Source organism: Carcharhinus amblyrhynchos, chromosome 20, assembly GCF_965287045.1.
Source record: "Carcharhinus amblyrhynchos chromosome 20, sCarAmb.v2.hapA, whole genome shotgun sequence".
NCBI lineage: Eukaryota > Metazoa > Chordata > Chondrichthyes > Carcharhiniformes > Carcharhinidae > Carcharhinus > Carcharhinus amblyrhynchos.
Window position 1 is genome coordinate 1,320,493 of NC_137343.1, and position 17,715 is coordinate 1,338,207.

The 17,715-nt window shown below is 47.0% G+C and overlaps 2 protein-coding genes across 5 annotated transcripts in view; both read left to right on the forward strand.

The window, feature by feature from the left end:
* Nucleotides 1-684: 684 nt before the first annotated feature.
* On the forward strand, nt 685-11,008 carry LOC145356169 (uncharacterized). Its single transcript, XM_080208779.1, has 11 exons — nt 685-706; nt 6,356-6,534; nt 6,632-6,676; nt 6,904-6,925; nt 7,156-7,196; nt 7,642-7,663; nt 8,111-8,133; nt 9,304-9,331; nt 9,365-9,715; nt 9,811-9,867; nt 10,926-11,008. The coding sequence occupies exons 1-11, from the start codon at nt 685-687 to the stop codon at nt 11,006-11,008; spliced, it is 873 nt and encodes a 290-aa protein (XP_080064905.1).
* The window catches only part of rilpl1 (Rab interacting lysosomal protein-like 1), a 38,344-nt gene continuing 31,375 nt past the window's right edge, over nt 10,747-17,715 (forward strand). The window contains exon 1 of one of the 4 annotated variants that reach the window (XM_080207931.1): nt 10,747-11,416. In XM_080207931.1, the coding sequence (XP_080064057.1) occupies nt 11,129-11,416 (288 nt within the window). In that variant the 5' untranslated portion in view covers nt 10,747-11,128. The remainder of the gene's footprint in view (nt 11,417-17,715) is intronic. The other 3 variants (XM_080207933.1, XM_080207930.1, XM_080207932.1) reach the window with 3 other exon arrangements.

A 17,715-nucleotide genomic window follows, 5' to 3' on the forward strand; every position in this document is an offset into this window, starting at 1 on the left:
AATAGATTGGGGAATTTTGCTAAAGTGATTGATGGTTGATAGACAATGATTCATATTTAAAGAACATGTATCTGGATTACAACAATTATTCATTCCTGTCTGGTGTAAAAATAAAAGAGGAAAGGTGGCTCAACTGTGGCTTACAAAATAATTGAGAGATCATATTAAATCCAAAGAGGAGATGTATATAATTGGCAGAAAAAGCAGCAAGACTGAGGATTGGGAGAATTTTAGAATTCAACAGGAGGATAAAAAAATTGATCATGAGGGGGAAAATAGAGTATGAGAGTAAAATTACAGGGAAAATGGAAATTGCCCATTGAAGTGGTGGAGGCTGCCTTGCTAAATATATTTAAGACGCGGTTAGATCGGTTTTTGGTAGGCAAGGGGATTAAGGGTTATGGGGAGAAGGTGGGAAAGTGGAACTGAGCCACGACAGATCAGCCATGATCTTATTGAATAGCGGGGCAGGCTCGAAGGGCTAGATGGCCTACTCCTGCTCCTATTTCTTATGTTCTTAAACTTCTATGAATATATGAATGAAAAAGATTAGTAAAGACAAATGTAGGCTGCTTACAGTCAGAAGCCGGGGAAATTGTAACAGAGAACAAAGAAAAGGCAGAAGAGTTGAACACAAACTTTGGCTCTGTCTTCACAAAAGATAGCTCAAATAACCTCCCAGAAATGTTGGGGAACCAAGGGTCCAGTAAGAGGGTGGAATTGAAGAAAAAAATCAATATCAGTAGGAAAATGGTGCTGAGGAAATTAATGGAGTTAAAGGCCGACAAATCACCAGAACCCGATAATTTACATCCTAGTGTATTAAAAGAAGTGACCCTGGAAATATTGGTGGTCATCTTCCAAAACTTCATAGACTCTACAGCAGTTCCTACAGATTGGAGGATGGCAAATGTAACCCCACTGTTTAAAAGAAGAAGGAGAGAAAAAAGGGAGAATTACAGACCAGTTAGCCCAACAGCAGTAATGGAGAAGATGCTAGAGTCTTATTGTAAAATACATGATAACAAAACATTTGGAAAGCCAGTATGGGTTTATGAAAAGTAACTCATGCTTAACAAACCTACTGGAATATTTTGAGGTTATAACTTGTAGAATAGATAAGGGAGAACCAGTGGACGTGGTTTATTTGGATGTTCATAAGGCTTTTGATAAGATCTCTCGTAAGAGGTTAGTGGGCAAAATTAAAGCACATGGGATTGGGGGTAATATATTGGCATGGATTGAGAATTGGTTGACAGACAGAAAACAGAGAGAGGGAATAAATGGATCTGAGTGATAGACAGTGATTAGTGAGGTACCACAGTGATCAGTGCTTGGGCCTCAGCTATTCATGGTACATATAAATGACTTGAATGAGGAAACCAAATGTAACATTTCCATATTTGCTGACAAGAGCAATGGCCAAATTGTGAGTTGTGAGGCAAACATAAGGGAGACTTCAAGGTGATTTGGACTAGTGAATGGGCAAACACATGGCAGATGGAGTACAACATGGCTAAATGTGAAGTTATGCTCTTTGGTGTGAAAAACAGAAAGAAAGAGTATTATTTAAATAGCGATATATGGGAAGTGTGGATTTACAAGGAATCTTGGTGTCTTTGCACACCAGTCAATGATATGGCACCTTGTCAAAAATGCCTTCTGGAAATTTAAATACACTACCTCCACCGATGCCCCTTTATCCAAGTTGCTTGTTCTTCAAATAACACTAATAAATTAATGAAACATGATTTCCTTTTCACAAAACCATGTTTCAAGATTTTCTATGTGCCCTGTAATAACCTTAATAATAGATAAAGCCACTGGAGAACTCCCCAACTAACTTTGTTTGACCTTAATTTGTGGGGCTTCTTGGTGCCACACTTGAATGGTGTCTTGATGTCAAAATCAACTTCTCTCATCTGTTTCTTATCCACTTTCCGATTAAGGACGTGACATAATTTGGAGCCAAAATGTCCAACTGCCTGTGGTTCAGATGAGTGTGAACAATTTCTTAGTACTGTTTGAAGGCAGGAAGCTCTAATTAAGCATTCTTCTTTGAACTGAAAAACAAAATATTCAACTTCAAATTTGCTGGATTTTACTCCCACAGTTTCCTATAAGACAAGTAAAACAACTTCAAAGAGTTGTTTCAATTGTGTGCAAAATGATTTTGGATCTTTCTGAAGTGTTGGGAAGGTTCTGTATAGGTGCGAGCCTTTCCTTCATGCAAACATGTTCACACTTGTAAAGACATTAATGTACATAAACAAGCATTCACAAAATCCCTTCATCTGTGTATAACTGGGACTCTGAATATGTTTTTTGAGTTGATTTGATTTGATTTTACTTGATTTATTATTGTCACATGTATTAGTGTACAGTGAAAAAGGGAATAGTAGGGGATGGTAGGGGATAGTAGGGAATAGAGGGATGCAAATGTATGGTCTAGTTGGGCTCATGAGCAGTGCAAGCTTGGAGGGCCGAAGGGCCTGTTCCTGTGCTGTATTGTTCTTTGAAAAGCATTGTTTCTTGCACGCTATACAGACCAACATAAGAACATAAGAAATAGGAGCAGGAGTAGGCCATCTAGCCCTTCGAGCCTGCCCTGCCATTCAATGAGATCATGGCTGATCCGTCGTGGCTCAGTTCCACATTCCCGCCCTCTCCCCATAACCCTTAATCCCCTCGCTTATCAAAAACCCACCAACCCGCGTCTTAAAAATATTTAGCGAGGCAGCCTCCACCACTTCAACGGGCAGAGAATTCCAGAGATTCACCACCCTTTGAGTGAAGAAGTTCCTCCTCAACTCTGTTCTAAACTGCCCCCCCTTTATCTTGAGGCTATGCCCCCTAGTCCTACTGTCCTTTCTGAGCAGGAAGAGTCTCTCCACCTCTATCCTATCCATCCCATTCATCATCTTATATTTCTCAATGAGATCTCCCCTCATTCTTCTAAACTCTAACGAGTACAAGCCTAGTTTATTCAGCCTCTCCTCATAGCTCAACCCCCTCAACTCCGGTATCAGCCTAGTAAACCTCCTCTGCACTCCCTCCAAGGCCAAAATATCCTTGCATAAGTGCGGCGACCAAAACTGCACACAGTACTCCAGCTGCGGCCTCACCAATGCCCTATACAGCTGCAGCAAGATCTCCCTACTTTTATATTCAATCCCCCTCGCTATGAAACAAAGCACAACATACATAGAGAAGGAAACAGTAAGAAGTCTCACAACAGCAGGTTAAAGCCCAACAGGTTTATTTGGCATCACCAGCTTTTGGAGCGGCTCCTTCATCAGGTGAATGGTGAGTTGGGTTCACAAACAGGGCATATATAGACACAGACAAATGCCCTGTTTGTGAACCCAACTCGCCACTCACCTGATGAAGGAGCCGTGCTCTGAAAGCTCACGCTACCAAATAAACCTGTTGGATTTTAACCTGGTGTTGTGAGATTTCTTACTATGCCCACCTCAGTCCAACGCCAGCATCTCCACATCATACAGAAGAATAGGGGAGCGTTCAGAATATCATGTTACAGTCATTGTTAGGATACAGAGAAAGATCAACTTAATATGAGGTAGATCCATTTAAAAGTCTGATGGCAGCAGGGAAGAAGTTGTTTTTGAGTCAGTTGGTACCTAATCTCAAACCTTTGTTTCTTTTTCCCGATGGAAGAAGGTGGGAAAGAGTATATCTGGGGTGCGAGGAGTCCTTGATTATGCTGACTGCTTCTCTGAGGCAGCAGGAAGTGTAGACAGAGTCAATGGATGGGAGGCTGGTTTGCATGATGGACTGGGCTACATTCACAACTCTTTGTAGATTCTTGCAATTTTAAACAGAGCATTAGCCATACCAAGCTGTGATACAACCAGAAAGAATGCTTTCCATGGTGCATCAGTTAAAATTGGTGAGAGTTGTAGCAGACATGCCAAATTTCCTTAAGCTTCCTGAGAAAGTATAGGTATTAGTGGACTTCCTTAACTATAGCACCGGCGTGGAGGGAGCAGGACAGGTTGTTGGTGATCTGGACACCTAGAAATGTGAAGCTGTCCCCACTGTAGGGATTCTGTGATTGTAATGACCATCTTGAGATGTCAGTCATGTTTTTTTGATTGTATTGAAGCACCTCAAAGTGCAACGTAATCTGTGAAGAAAACCTGAGTATTATTGCACTTTCTTTCAGTTTTACTGTATTTTCAGTTTTGGGCCCCATACCTAAGGAAGGATGTACTGGCCTTTGAGGGGATCCAGTGGAGGCTTACAAGAAAGATCCCAGGAATGAAGGGATTGAGGAACGCTTGAGGAGTCTGGGTCTATACTCATAGAGCCATAGAGGTCTACAGCATAGAAACAGGCCCTTTGGCTCAACTTGTCCATGCCGCCCTTATTTTAAACCCCTAAGCTAATCCCAATTGTCTGCATTTGGCCCATATCCCTCTATACCCATCTTACCCATGTAATTGTCTAACTGCTTTTTAAAAGACAAAATTGTACCCACCTCTACTACTACCTCTGGCAGCTTGTTCCAGACACTCACCACTCCCTGCGTGAAAAAATTGCCCCACTGGACACTTACTCGATAGGAGAAGGATGAGGGGAGGATCTAATTGAAACTTACAGAATACTGAGAGACCTGGATAGAGGATGTTTACACTCGTGGGGGAGACTAGAACTCAAGGGCACAATCTCAGAGTGAGGGAATGCCCCTTTACAACTGAGATGAGGAATTTCTTCAGCCAGATGAGCAGTGAATCTGTGGAACTCATTGCCACAGAAGGCTGTGGAGCCAGATAACTCAGTGTCTTTTAGACAGAGATAGATAGGTTCTTGATCAATAAGGAGATCAAGGGCTGTGGGGAGAAAGCAGGACAATGGGGATGAGAATCATATCAGCCATGATTGAATGGCAGAGCAGACTCGATGGGCCAAGTGGCCTAATTCCCCTCCAATATCTTATGGTCTTCTGTGATGGCTTTTTGAAATATTTGAATTGTTCTTTCAGATATTTTATGAATTGAACATATTTTTGCAAAATCCAGCTGACACTTCTAGTGCAATACTGAAGGAGTGCTGCAGAGTTGGAAGAGAGGTAAATCAAGGACTCTTTTACATCTGAGGTGGATGTAAAAGATCACGTGGCAATATTTCAAAGCGAGGTACACATGTTGTGCTGTTATCCTAGCAAATATTTATTCCTTAGCCAAACATTAAAAGCAGAATATGGAATTATTATTTCAGAGCTTTGTTAGGAATTTGTCTTTAGTAATTTGGTTGCCAGCCTATCATAGAATCAGAGTGATACAGCACAGAAAAGGCCCTTCAGCCCATTGAGTCTGCACTGACAGTAACTACCGCAAAAGGTGCATTAATCCCATTTTCCTGCACTTGCCCAAGAACGTTGAATGTTACGATATTAAAGAGCTTGTCCAAATATTTTTTAAAGGTTGTAAGGTTTCCAGCCTCCACTACCTTCCCAGGCAGTGCATTCCACGTCACCACAATTCATCAATAACTACACTGTAAAAGGATTTTATTAACTGTAAAATATTTTGAGATGCTCTGAGAATGCCAGTTCTTACTTTCCATGTTGTAAGTAATGGAGGAAGGTGTTCACAAAAAATTTTAAAGTCTTTATTTTTCCCTGCAGCAGTGTCCAGGAGTTTAATCTGTAGTTCCTGGGGAGTTGGGAATGGTGATAGGAGCAAGCTGAGCTAGGAAGGTACACAGAATGTCCCTCTCTCTGGCCATGTGCCCCTCACTCTGACAGTGTTCTATCTCAGACTGTGTGTTGTGTCCCTCTCTCTGGAACTGTAGCCCTTTCGCTCTGACAGTGTGCTGTGTCCCTCTTGCTCTGACAGTGTGTCCCTTTTTCTGGTGCTCTGTCCCTCTCTCTGGTGCAGTCTTCCTCTAGCACTGTGTCCCCTTTCTCTGCACCATGACACTCTCTCTGGCAGTATGCAGTTTCCCTCTGGCAGTGTGCTGTTCCCTGTCTCTCTGACATCGTGACTGCCTGGCAGTCGTGCTCCTCTCTCTTGCACTGTGCAGTCATCCTCTCTCTGGCAGTGTGCACTGTCCCTCTCTCTGGCAGTGTGCTGTCTCTCTCCCTCTCTCTTGGCAGTGTGCTGTCTCTCTCCCTCTCTCTGGCAGTGCGCTGTCTCTCTCCCTCTCTCTGGCAGTGCGCTGTCTCTCTCCCTCTCTCTGGCAGTGCGCTGTCTCTCTCCCTCTCTCTGGCAGTGTGCCGTCTCTCTCCCTCTCTCTGGCAGTGTGCAGTCTCTCTCTCCCTCTCTCTGGCAGTGTGGAGTCTCTCCCTCTCTCTGGCAGTGTGCAGTCTCTCTCTCCCTCTCTCTGGCAGTGTGCAGTCTCTCTCTCCCTCTCTCTGGGCAGTGTGCAGTCTCTCTCTCCCTCTCTCTGGCAGTGTGCAGTCTCTCTCTCCCTCTCTCTGGGCAGTGTGCAGTCTCTCTCTCCCTCTCTCTGGGCAGTGTGCTGTCTCTCTCCCTCTCTCTGGCAGTGCGCAGTCTCTCCCTCTCTCTGGCAGTGTACAGTCTCCCTCTCTCTGGGCAGTGTGCTGTCTCTCTCCCTCTCTCTGGCAGTGTGCAATCTCTCTCTCCCTCTCTCTGGCAGTGTGCAGTCTCTCTCTCCCTCTCTCTGGCAGTGTGCAATCTCTCTCTCCCTCTCTCTGGCAGTGTGCAATCTCTCTCTCCCTCTCTCTGGCAGTGCGCTGTCTCTCACCCTCTCTCTGGCAGTGCGCTGTCTCTCTCCCTCTCTCTGGCAGTGCGCTGTCTCCCTCCCTCTCTCTGGCAGTGTGCAGTCTCTCTCTCCCTCTCTCTGGCAGAGTGGAGTCTCTCTCCCTCTCTCTGGGCAGTGTGCAGTCTCCCTCTCTCTGGCAGTGTGCAGTCTCTCTCCCTCTCTCTGGCAGTGTGCAGTCTCTCTCTCTCTGGGCAGTGTGCAGTCTCCCTCTCTCTGGCAGTGTGCAGACTCTCTCTCTCTCTGGGCAGTGTGCAGTCTCTCCCTCTCTCTGGCAGTGTGCAGTCTCTCTCCCTCTCTCTGGGCAGTGTGCAGTCTCTCTCCCTCTCTCTGACAGTGTGCAGTCTCTCTCTCCCTCTCTCTGGGCAGTGTGCAGTCTCTCTCTCCCTCTCTCTGGACAGTGTGCAGTCTCTCTCTCCCTCTCTCTGGCAGTGTGCTGTCTCTCTCCCTCTCTCTGGGCAGGGTGCAGTCTCTCCCTCTCTCTGGCAGTGTGCAGTCTCTCTCCCTCTCTCTGGCAGTGTGCAGTCTCGCTCTCTCTGGGCAGTGTGCAGTCTCTCTCCCTCTCTCTGGGCAATGTGCAGCCTCCCTCCCTCTCTCTGGGCAGTGTGCTGTCTCTCTCCCTCTCTCTGGCAGTGTGCAATCTCTCTCTCCCTCTCTCTGGCAGTGTACAATCTCTCTCTCCCTCTCTCTGGGCAGTGTGCGGTCTCTCTCCCTCTCTCTGGGCAGTGTGCAGTCTCTCTCCCTCTCTCTGGGCAGTGTGCTGTCTCTCTCTCCCTCTCTCTGGCAGTGTGCAGTCTCTCTCTCCCTCTCTCTGGCAGTGTGCAGTCGCTCTCTCCCTCTCTCTGGCAGTGTGCAGTCTCTCTCTCCCTCTCTCTGGGCAGTGTGCAGTCTCTCTCCCTCTGTCTGGCAGTGTGCAGTCTCCCTCTCTCTGGGCAGTGTGCAGTCTCTCTCCCTCTCTCTGGGCAGTGTGCAGCCTCCCTCCCTCTCTCTGGGCAGTGTGCTGTCTCTCTCCCTCTCTCTGGCAGTGTGCAATCTCTCTCTCCCTCTCTCTGGCAGTGTGCAGTCTCTCTCTCCCTCTCTCTGGCAGTGTGATGTCTCTCTCCTTCTCTCTGGGCAGTGTGCTGTCTCTTTCCCTCTCTCTGGCAGTGCGCAGTCTCTCCCTCTCTGTGGGCAGTGTGCTGTCTCTCTCCCTCTCTCTGGCAGTGTGCAATCTCTCTCTCCCTCTCTCTGGCAGTGTGCAGTCTCTCTCTCCCTCTCTCTGGCAGTGTGCAATCTCTCTCTCCCTCTCTGGGCAGTATGCAGTCTCTCTCCCTCTCTCTGGCAGTGTGCAGTCTCTCTCTCCCTCTCTCTGGGCAGTGTGCAGTCTCTCTCTCCCTCTCTCTGGCAGTGTGCAGTCTCTCTCTCTCTGGCAGTGTGCAGTCTCTCTCTCTCTCCCACTCTCTGGCAGTATGCAATCTCTCTCTCCCTCTCTCTGGCAGTGTGCAGTCTCTCTCTCCCTCTCTCTGGCAGTGTGCGGTCTCTCTCTCCCTCTCTCTGGGCAGTGTGCAGTCTCTCTCCCTCTCTCTGGGCAGTGTGCAGCCTCCCTCCCTCTCTCTGGGCAGTGTGCTGTCTCTCTCCCTCTCTCTGGCAGTGTGCAATCTCTCTCTGCCTCTCTCTGGCAGTGTGCAATCTCTCTCTCCCTCTCTCTGGGCAGTGTGCGGTCTCTCTCCCTCTCTCTGGGCAGTGTGCGGTCTCTCTCCCTCTCTCTGGGCAGTGTGCTGTCTCTCTCCCTCTCTCTGGCAGTGTGCAATCTCTCTCTCCCTCTCTCTGGCAGTGTGCAGTCTCTCTCTCCCTCTCTCTGGCAGTGTGCAGTCTCTCTCCTTCTCTCTGGGCAGTGTGCTGTCTCTTTCCCTCTTTCTGGCAGTGCGCAGTCTCTCCCTCTCTGTGTGCAGTGTGCTGTCTCTCTCCCTCTCTCTGGCAGTGTGCAATCTCTCTCTCCCTCTCTCTGGCAGTGTGCAGTCTCTCTCTCCCTCTCTCTGGCAGTGTGCAGTCTCTCTCTCCCTCTCTCTGGCAGTGTGCAATCTCTCTCTCCCTCTCTCTGGCAGTGTGCAGTCTCTCTCTCCCTCTCTCTGGCAGTGTGCAATCTCTCTCTCCCTCTCTGGGCAGTATGCAGTCTCTCTCCCTCTCTCTGGCAGTGTGCAGTCTCTCTCTCCCTCTCTCTGGGCAGTGTGCAGTCTCTCTCTCCCTCTCTCTGGCAGTGTGCAGTCTCTCTCTCTCTGGCAGTGTGCAGTCTCTCTCTCTCTCCCACTCTCTGGCAGTATGCAATCTCTCTCTCCCTCTCTCTGGCAGTGTGCGGTCTCTCTCTCCCTCTCTCTGGCAGTGTGCAGTCTCTCTCTCCCTCTCTCTGGCAGTGTGCAGTCTCTCTCTCTGGCAGTGTGCAGTCTCTCTCTCCCTCTCTCTGGGCAGTGTGCAATCTCTCTCTCCCTCTCTCTGGCAGTGTGCAGTCTCTCTCTCCCTCTCTCCCTCTCTCTGGCAGTGTGCAGTCTCTCTCTCCCTCTCTCTGGGCAGTGTGCAGTCTCTCTCTCCCTCTCTCTGGCAGTGTGCAGTCTCTCTCTCCCTTTCTCTGGGCAGTGTGCAGTCTCTCTCTCCCTCTCTCTGGCAGTGTGCAGTCTCTCTCTCCCTCTCTCCCTCTCTCTGGCAGTGTGCAGTCTCTCTCTCCCTCTCTCTGGGCAGTGTGCAGTCTCTCTCTCCCTCTCTCTGGACAGTGTGCAGTCTCTCTCTCCCTCTCTCTGGGCAGTGTGCAGTCTCTCTCTCCCTCTCTCTGGCAGTGTGCAGTCTCTCTCTCCCTCTCTCTGGCAGTGTGCGGTCACTCTCTCCCTCTCTCTGGGCAGTGTGCAGTCTCTCTCCCTCTCTCTGGCAGTGTGCAGTCTCTCTCTCCCTTTCTCTGGGCAGTGTGCAGTCTCTCTCTCCCTCTCTCTGGCAGTGTGCAGTCTCTCTCTCCCTCTCTCTGGCAGTGTGCAGTCTCTCTCTCCCTTTCTCTGGGCAGTGTGCAGTCTCTCTCTCCCTCTCTCTGGCAGTGTGCAGTCTCTCTCTCCCTCTCTCTGGCAGTGTGCAGTCTCTCTCTCCCTCTCTCTGGGCAGTGTGCAGTCTCTCTCTCCCTCTCTCTGGCAGTGTGCAGTCTCTCTCTCCCTTTCTCTGGGCAGTGTGCAGTCTCTCTCTCCCTCTCTCTGGCAGTGTGCAGTCTCTCTCTCCCTCTCTCTGGCAGTGTGCAGTCTCTCTCTCCCTCTCTCTGGGCAGTGTGCAGTCTCTCTCTCCCTCTCTCTGGGCAGTGTGCAGTCTCTCTCTCCCTCTCTCTGGGCAGTGTGCAGTCTCTCTCTCCATCTCTCTGGCAGTGTGCAGTCTCTCTCTCCCTCTCTCTGGCAGTGTGCGGTCACTCTCTCCCTCTCTCTGGGCAGTGTGCAGTCTCTCTCTCCCTCTCTCTGGCAGTGTGCAGTCTCTCTCTCCCTCTCTCTGGCAGTGTGCAGTCTCTCTCTCCCTCTCTCTGGGCAGTGTGCAGTCTCTCTCTCCCTCTCTCTGGCAGTGTGCAGTCTCTCTCTCCCTCTCTCTGGCAGTGTGCCGTCTCTCTCCCTCTCTCTGGCAGTGTGCAGTCTCTCTCTCCCTCTCTCTGGCAGAGTGGAGTCTCTCTCCCTCTCTCTGGCAGTGCGCAGTCTCTCTCCCTCTCTCTGGCAGTGTGCAGTCTCCCTCTCTCTGGCAGTGTGCAGTCTCTCCCTCTCTCTGGCAGTGTGCAGTCTCTCCCTCTCTCTGGCAGTGTGCAGTCTCTCCCTCTCTCTGGGCAGTGTGCAGTCTCTCTCCCTCTCTCTGGGCAGTGTGCAGTCTCTCTCCCTCTCTCTGGGCAGTGTGCAGTCTCTCTCCCTCTCTCTGGGCAGTGTGCAGTCTCTCTCCCTCTCTCTGGGCAGTGTGCAGTCTCTCTCTCCCTCTCTCTGGCAGTGTGCAGTCTCTCTCTCCCTCTCTCTGGCAGTGCGCTGTCTCTCTCCCTCTCTCTGGGCAGTGTGCAGTCTCTCTCTCTGGCAGTGTGCTGTGTTTTTTTTGCTGCTCGAAGCTTTGGGAAAATATGCAGCCCCTCCCGTCTCCGGGGGCAGGCTCATGCGCAGTGCCTGCCAGCTCCCCGCACTGATTTAGCTTTGCAATGTCGGCTTTAGCTGCAGTTTATGGGAATTTCCAGCGGGATGTTTGCGGGCGAGCGCTGGCGAATGGAGAGAAGAGTTTGAAGAAGAGAAAGTAAATCAGGAAGGAGAGGGAGTCCGGGGGGAAGAGAAGCGGAGAGGGAGATTTGTTGGGAAAAGTTCCAATGCGGGAAGGTTGTGAAGCGGGAGGAGGTTTTTAGACAAAGCGGGAGGGGGGGATGGAGGCTGCCGGCTCGGCTCTGGACAAGACGGCCACAGAGCTGTCCGTGATGGATGTCTATGATATCGCGGCGGTGGTGGGCCAGGAATTCGAGCGCATCATCGATGTTTTCGGCTGCGACGCCATCGCCAAGCTGATGCCCAAAGTGGTGCGGGTTCTGGAGATGCTGGAGGTGTTGGTGAGCCGCAACCAGATGAACCCGGAGATTGAGGAGCTCCGGCTGGAGTTGGACCGGCTGCGGCTGGAGAGGATGGACCGCATCGAGAAGGAGAGGAAGCACCAGCAGGTCAGTGGCAGAGAGGAGGCAGTCCCAGGACAGCTTAGCTCCAACTCAGAGGACTGCTGGTAACGATCATCCAAAACATTGCTGTCTAAATTAAAACAATAACAGGAACTCTGACCACTTAGTCAATGCCACCCACTGCAATCACTCCCTGCACCCTTTAATATCCCACCCAGTTTAACCCCACTCCCCAGACTCTTCAATATCTCATCCAACCAATGCCTCAGACACTTCAATATTCTGCCCAGTCTAATCCCATTCCCCAGACCCTTTAATCCCCCACCTAGTCTAATCCCATTTCCCAGACCCTTTACTATCCCACCCAGTCTAATCCCATTCCCCAGACCCTTTACTATCCCACCCAGTCTAATCCCATTCCCCAGACCCTTTACTATCCCATTCCCCAGACCCTTTAACCCCCCACCTAGTCTAATCCCATTCCCCAGACCCTTTACTATCCCACCCAGTCTAATCCCATTCCCCAGACCCTTTACTATCCCACCCAGTCTAATCCCATTCCCCAGACCCTTTACTATCCCACCCAGTCTAATCCCATTCCCCAGACCCTTTACTATTCCACCCAGTCTAATCCCATTCCCCAGACCCTTTACTATCCCACCCAGTCTAATCCCATTCCCCAGACCCTTTAACCCCCCACCCAGTCTAATCCCATTCCCCAGACCCTTTAACCCCCCACCCAGTCTAATCCCATTCCCCAGACCCTTTACTATCCCACCCAGTCTAATCCCATTCCCCAGACCCTTTACTATCCCATTCCCCAGACCCTTTAACCCCCCACCTAGTCTAATCCCATTCCCCAGACCCTTTACTATCCCACCCAGTCTAATCCCATTCCCCAGACCCTTTACTATCCCACCCAGTCTAATCCCATTCCCCAGACCCTTTAACCCCCCACCCAGTCTAATCCCATTCCCCAGACCCTTTAACCCCCCACCCAGTCTAATCCCATTCCCCAGACCCTTTAATCTCCCACCCAGTCTAATCCCAGCCTCCTGTTCACACACACCCCCCCCCAATAGTCTTTAATATTTCATTTCTTCAGGTAACTACCCTGTAAAAGAATGTATGGATTCTACTTTGACCACAGTTTGTGGCTGAGATTTCTACATTCTATCCACCTTCAACGTGAAGAATGTTTTCTTGAACTTCCTCCCTAATACTATATGTTCATTAGTCACTAAAGTAATTTACAAGGTGTCAACTGTGACCAAATGAGCATCTTAAAAAGGAATAAATATTGCACAATGAATAATCAGAAAACTACAATGTTCACATTTTGATCACTGGATCCTGAGGGCTTGCAAACTCAGCACCTTCTTTGTCCTGGCAGAATCTTGCAGGCCTGAAGATTTGGAAGAGGGGTTTAACGCTGTTACATAGCTCATTGGTGAATAATTAGAATACTGATCTGTTTTTTCAGTAACTCCAAATAGCTGCAAATTAATAGGATCGTTGATTTAAACTTTATATCTGGGCTCATGGGACCCAGAGAGAGAGAACGAGCTGGGTCCTGCCTGCCGGAGCAGCTGTAAGTAATGTCTGTTGCATCTGTCAGATTAGTGCAGTGTGTCCCTCTTGGATATTCTATTGGTCAATGTATCTATTATTTTCAGCATTTTTAATCAATTGCACAATGAGCATTTGGATTTTTTCCTGCACAAGTTATCACCTTTCCAGAAGGAAAAGCAAAATACTGTGGATGTTGGAAATCTGAAATAAAAACTGAAAATGCTGGACATATTTATCAGGTCAGGCAGTGTAAGGACAAGAAAGTTTCAGGTTAATTACCCTTTGTCAGAAGTAGTGAACTTTCTCATGAAAGTTCATCAATCTGAAACGTTAACTTATTCCCCCTCTCCACAGATGCTAACTGAGCTGCTGAGTATCTCCAGCATTTTTTTGGTTTTAATTTCCTTTCCTGAAGAGGTTAACTGCTTCAGTTTGATGTCTCTCCATTGCCTAAGTGACTTCATTATTTGTGGGATTTGACAGTGAGCTATTCAGTCATGGGTGCATTACAGTGGAGTCTAATTCTCCCCTCACTTAATGTGATCACTTACATGCATCTGTGCTGGGGTCCCAGGGAGTTTGTTGATATTTATGTTGGAGATAGGGTAGGTGGTATTCAACAGTAACAATTACAAAGATAACTTCTATTTACATCGCACTCTTAATGTATAAATGTGATGGGTTTTAAAAAATATATTCTTTCTTGGGATGTGGGCATAGGTGGCAATGTCAGCATTTATTACCCATACCTTTTGCACTTGATCTGAGTGGCTTGCTCAGGCATTTCAGAGGGCAATCAGATTACTGTTGATCTGGAGCCTGACTAGGTAAAGATAGCAGATTTCTTTCCCTTCTCTAAAGGACATGAGTGAACGAGATGGGTTTTTACCACAATCAATGATAGTTTCATGGTCACCCTTATTGAGACTAGCTTTCAAATTCCAGATTTTATTAATTGAATTTAAATTCCACTAGTTACTGTGAGTATTTGATCGCGTGCCCCCAGTGCGATGTCCTGAGATTCTGGAGAACTAAATCAATAATATTACCACTATTCCACCATCTAATTCACAGGAGCAACATAAAAGGAAATATAGTACTGAAGCATATAGAAAGATATGAGGTCAGATTGCCAAAAGCTTGCTCAATGAATCGTTGTTAAGTGTCTTATGGGAGGAAATCAAGGTAGAGACCCAGAGAGGTGTAGGGAGAGAATTCCAGAGCTTAGGGCCTTACAAACTGAACGTGCAGCCACAAACAGCATAACAATAAAAATCTAGAATGCTGTAACAGACCAGAGTTAGAGGAGTGCGGAAATCTCGGCAAGTGGGGGCTGGAAGAGATTAGCGAGGTGGGGAGGAATGAGACTAAGGAGAGATTTGAAGGATGAGAATTCTAAAATGAAGATATTGCTTGATCTGGAACCAGTGCAGCTTAGTGAGCACAGTGACAGTGAATGGAACTTGGTGCAAGTTAAGATGTGGGCAGCAGAGAGTTTTGGATTACCTCAAATTTACAAGAGTAGAATGTGGGAGATGAGCCAATGGTGGATTGGAATAGCTGTGTCCTCTGGAAAAAAGGATTTAGTAACCATTGCTTATGTTTGAAATTCAGTTGTTCAATTGAAATATTTTTGTGCAAAACAAAATCCTCAAGGTCAGTCATGGTGAAAACAAAATTCTTCCGTTGTAGTTGGTATTTCCGGGAACAATAGTTTTGCAGCATTAATGGGAGGATAACTGTAAATGTTGGTAGCTAATTCCATTGATTGTGATGTGTATACTGGATTATGAAAGCATCCAGTAGCAAAGTTTTGCTGACACAGATTTTGTCCTTTTGAACTTGTCCAGATGAAGCTGTAAATTTGTGTTCTAATGCTAGTCACTTAGTATCACTGGGAAAAATTTTACCTGATGGATGATTGCACCACACAAGAAGCAGACTGATGTTCAGTGAAGCATTAAATCATCTTCACTAATAATTTCTACAGTATATTAGTTCGAAGATGCCACATGAAAGAGGTGATAATTCTGGTTTTCCATGCAAGTTTTCTGTGGAAAGTAAGTGACCCATTGTGTCTTTTTTTAAAGACCATTTAATGTGTCTGTCATTATACTTATCTAGGAAACTGAGTTAAAGTTGAAGATGAGTGGGAATGTGCTCTTAAAATCTGTTCAACTGGGGCTTTGTGGAAATTAATCCAGGACAAATGCAAAATAATCTGAAAGTGTTCACTGAACAGCAGGGGCTAGCCTTACAGATGGACGATTGCTGAGGGAATCATGGTCAAAAAAGCAGGAACGAGAAGAGGATTGAGATGAGGAGAAATGACTACACTCCAAAAATTTTGAATCTTTGGAATTTTCTACCCCAGAGAGTTGATGCACGCTCCATTCTTAAACAGATTTAAGGCTGAGATAGACAGTTGTTTTTACCTCTTGGAGAATCAACGGATATGGGGAGCAGGCAGGAAAGTTGAGTTGAAGCCCAACAGGATTGTATTGAATGGTGGGGCAGGCTGAATGGACTGTATGGTCTACTTCTGTTTCTTGTGTTGAAAGCTGTGGTTGACTCCCAACCTCAACAGCCTTGTAGATTTGAAAATTCTGGATATTTTCTACTCTTTGTGTGAAGAAGTACTTCTTGTCATCACCACACCAATGGCCTGGTGCTAATTTTAAAGTTCTAATCCCTTTTCTGGTTTTTTGCAAAAGAAGAAATAGGGTAGAGCTCATTTTAAACACCTTGATCAGATTGCCTTCAATCTTCCTAATGTGCCACCTAACTTGGTGTCTTCAACAGAATTAGATAAACAAGTTCCTGTTCCCTCGTTCACATCATTAACAAACACAGTAAAAAGTTGAGGCTCTGGAACAAATCCTTGGCTGACCACTTATCTAAACCCCCATGAAAATATGCATCTTTAACCTCGCTGTCTCTTATTTAATATAATTTAACACAATAGCATATGTTCCAAAGTTAATTTTAAGGTGTCAAATACAACAGTATTTTGGGGCCAATCTTGTCTCGTTTCCAGTGTTCTTCTCTCATGTTGGCTCCAGTTTGAACCAGTTCTGTAAGGTATCAAACACCTCATCAATGTGACCAGATACCTTTTACGGTTCCAGGCAATCACTGCAGACAAGGTAGCTGCTCAGCACTGCAGATAAATAGCAGCTGAGTCAAACACTCCCACTCTCAAGCAAGGCTCCCTAAATAGTGATCAGGAGTGAGAGATTTGGCTGATGTTCCTATCCCTAGCCCAGGAGCACCTGCAGAGCATTGGCAGTGCTGACACTGAATGGAGATGAGCTGGAGGTCTGAGAGTATTCTGGGCTAGATGGCTTTCACCAACTGAGTTACTGGGCCAAGGAGCTCAAAATTCAGTAGAAGTTGCAGGATGGAAGTGGCTCATTCGCCCAACTGGTCTCTGCTGGTGTTTATATTATGCACGTCTATTTTGCTTCATCTCATGTACTTACCTAGTTCCCCCTAAAATGTATTGATGCTCCCCCTAAAATATATCAGTGCTATTTGCTGCACATGTTTGAGCTTCACAATGTTACCCCTCTTGACTTAAACTTGATATTGATATCAGGAGAGCGAAGAAGAGAATTGTTCACAGAATCCTCTTCCGAGGGAGAGAGATTGAGGCTGTAATGAAATTTGGGTCAGTCAGCACCTAAACTATTACACATGTAATTAGCATCTTGAGAAAGAACATAAGTTATTTCGAGCATTATCGCACCCTCAGAAACATCTCTAAGTGACTCAGTGAATTGCTTTGAGCTGCCGTGATTATTATGAAGGCAGTTTTCAGAGTGACACAATGCTGTAAGAACTCAGCAGGTCTGGCAGCATCTGTGGAAAGAGAGGCAGAGTTTTTCTTTACTCATTCATGGGATTTGGGCTAGACCAGCATTTATTGCCCATCCCTCATTGCCTCATGAGAAGGTGATGGTGAGCTACTGCAGTCCATGTGGTGTAGGTACATCTGTGGGGGAGGGAGTTCCAGGATTTTCATCCAGTGATAGTGAAAGATCAGCAATATATTCCTAAGTCAAGATGTTGAGTAGCTTGGAGGACAATTTCTTGGTTGTAGTGTTGTGATGAAAGCGTGCAAATGATGTGTGTGTATATTGTGCATTTTTTTTTATATTTCAGAAGAATTTTTTGAAGTTCTGCTTTTTTCTATAGGTAACCAGTATGTGTGGAAGGAATACAGCACATAGAAATATAGAAAATAGGAGCAACAGGAGGCCATTTGGCCCTTTGAATCTACTTTGCCATTCATTATGATCATAATTTACAATCCAACTCAGTATCCTGATTCCACCCCCCGCTCCCCCCAACCCCATATCCTTTGATTTCCTTCACTTCGAGTGCTAAATCTAACAGCCTCTTGAAAACATTCAATGTTTTGGCCTCTACTACTTTCTGTAGTAGCAAATTCCATAGGCTGACCACTGTCTAGGTGAAGAAATTTCCTGATGTGGAGATACCGGTGTTGGATTAGGGTAGGCAGTCTGAGGAAATTTCTCCTCATCTTTGTCCTAAACTGCCTACCCTGTGTACGCTTTTGTGTACAAGGCATATCTGAACAATTTTCCACATTGCTAGTACGGTGCTGGCGATTTAGCGGTATTTAGCTTGGCTCAGGGTGCAACAAGTTCTAGAGCTCAGGTCTTCAAAACCTAGTATATTGTCAAAGCCCGTAGCCTTTGCAATATCCAGAGCGTTCAACTATTTCTTGATATCACGTGGAGAGAATC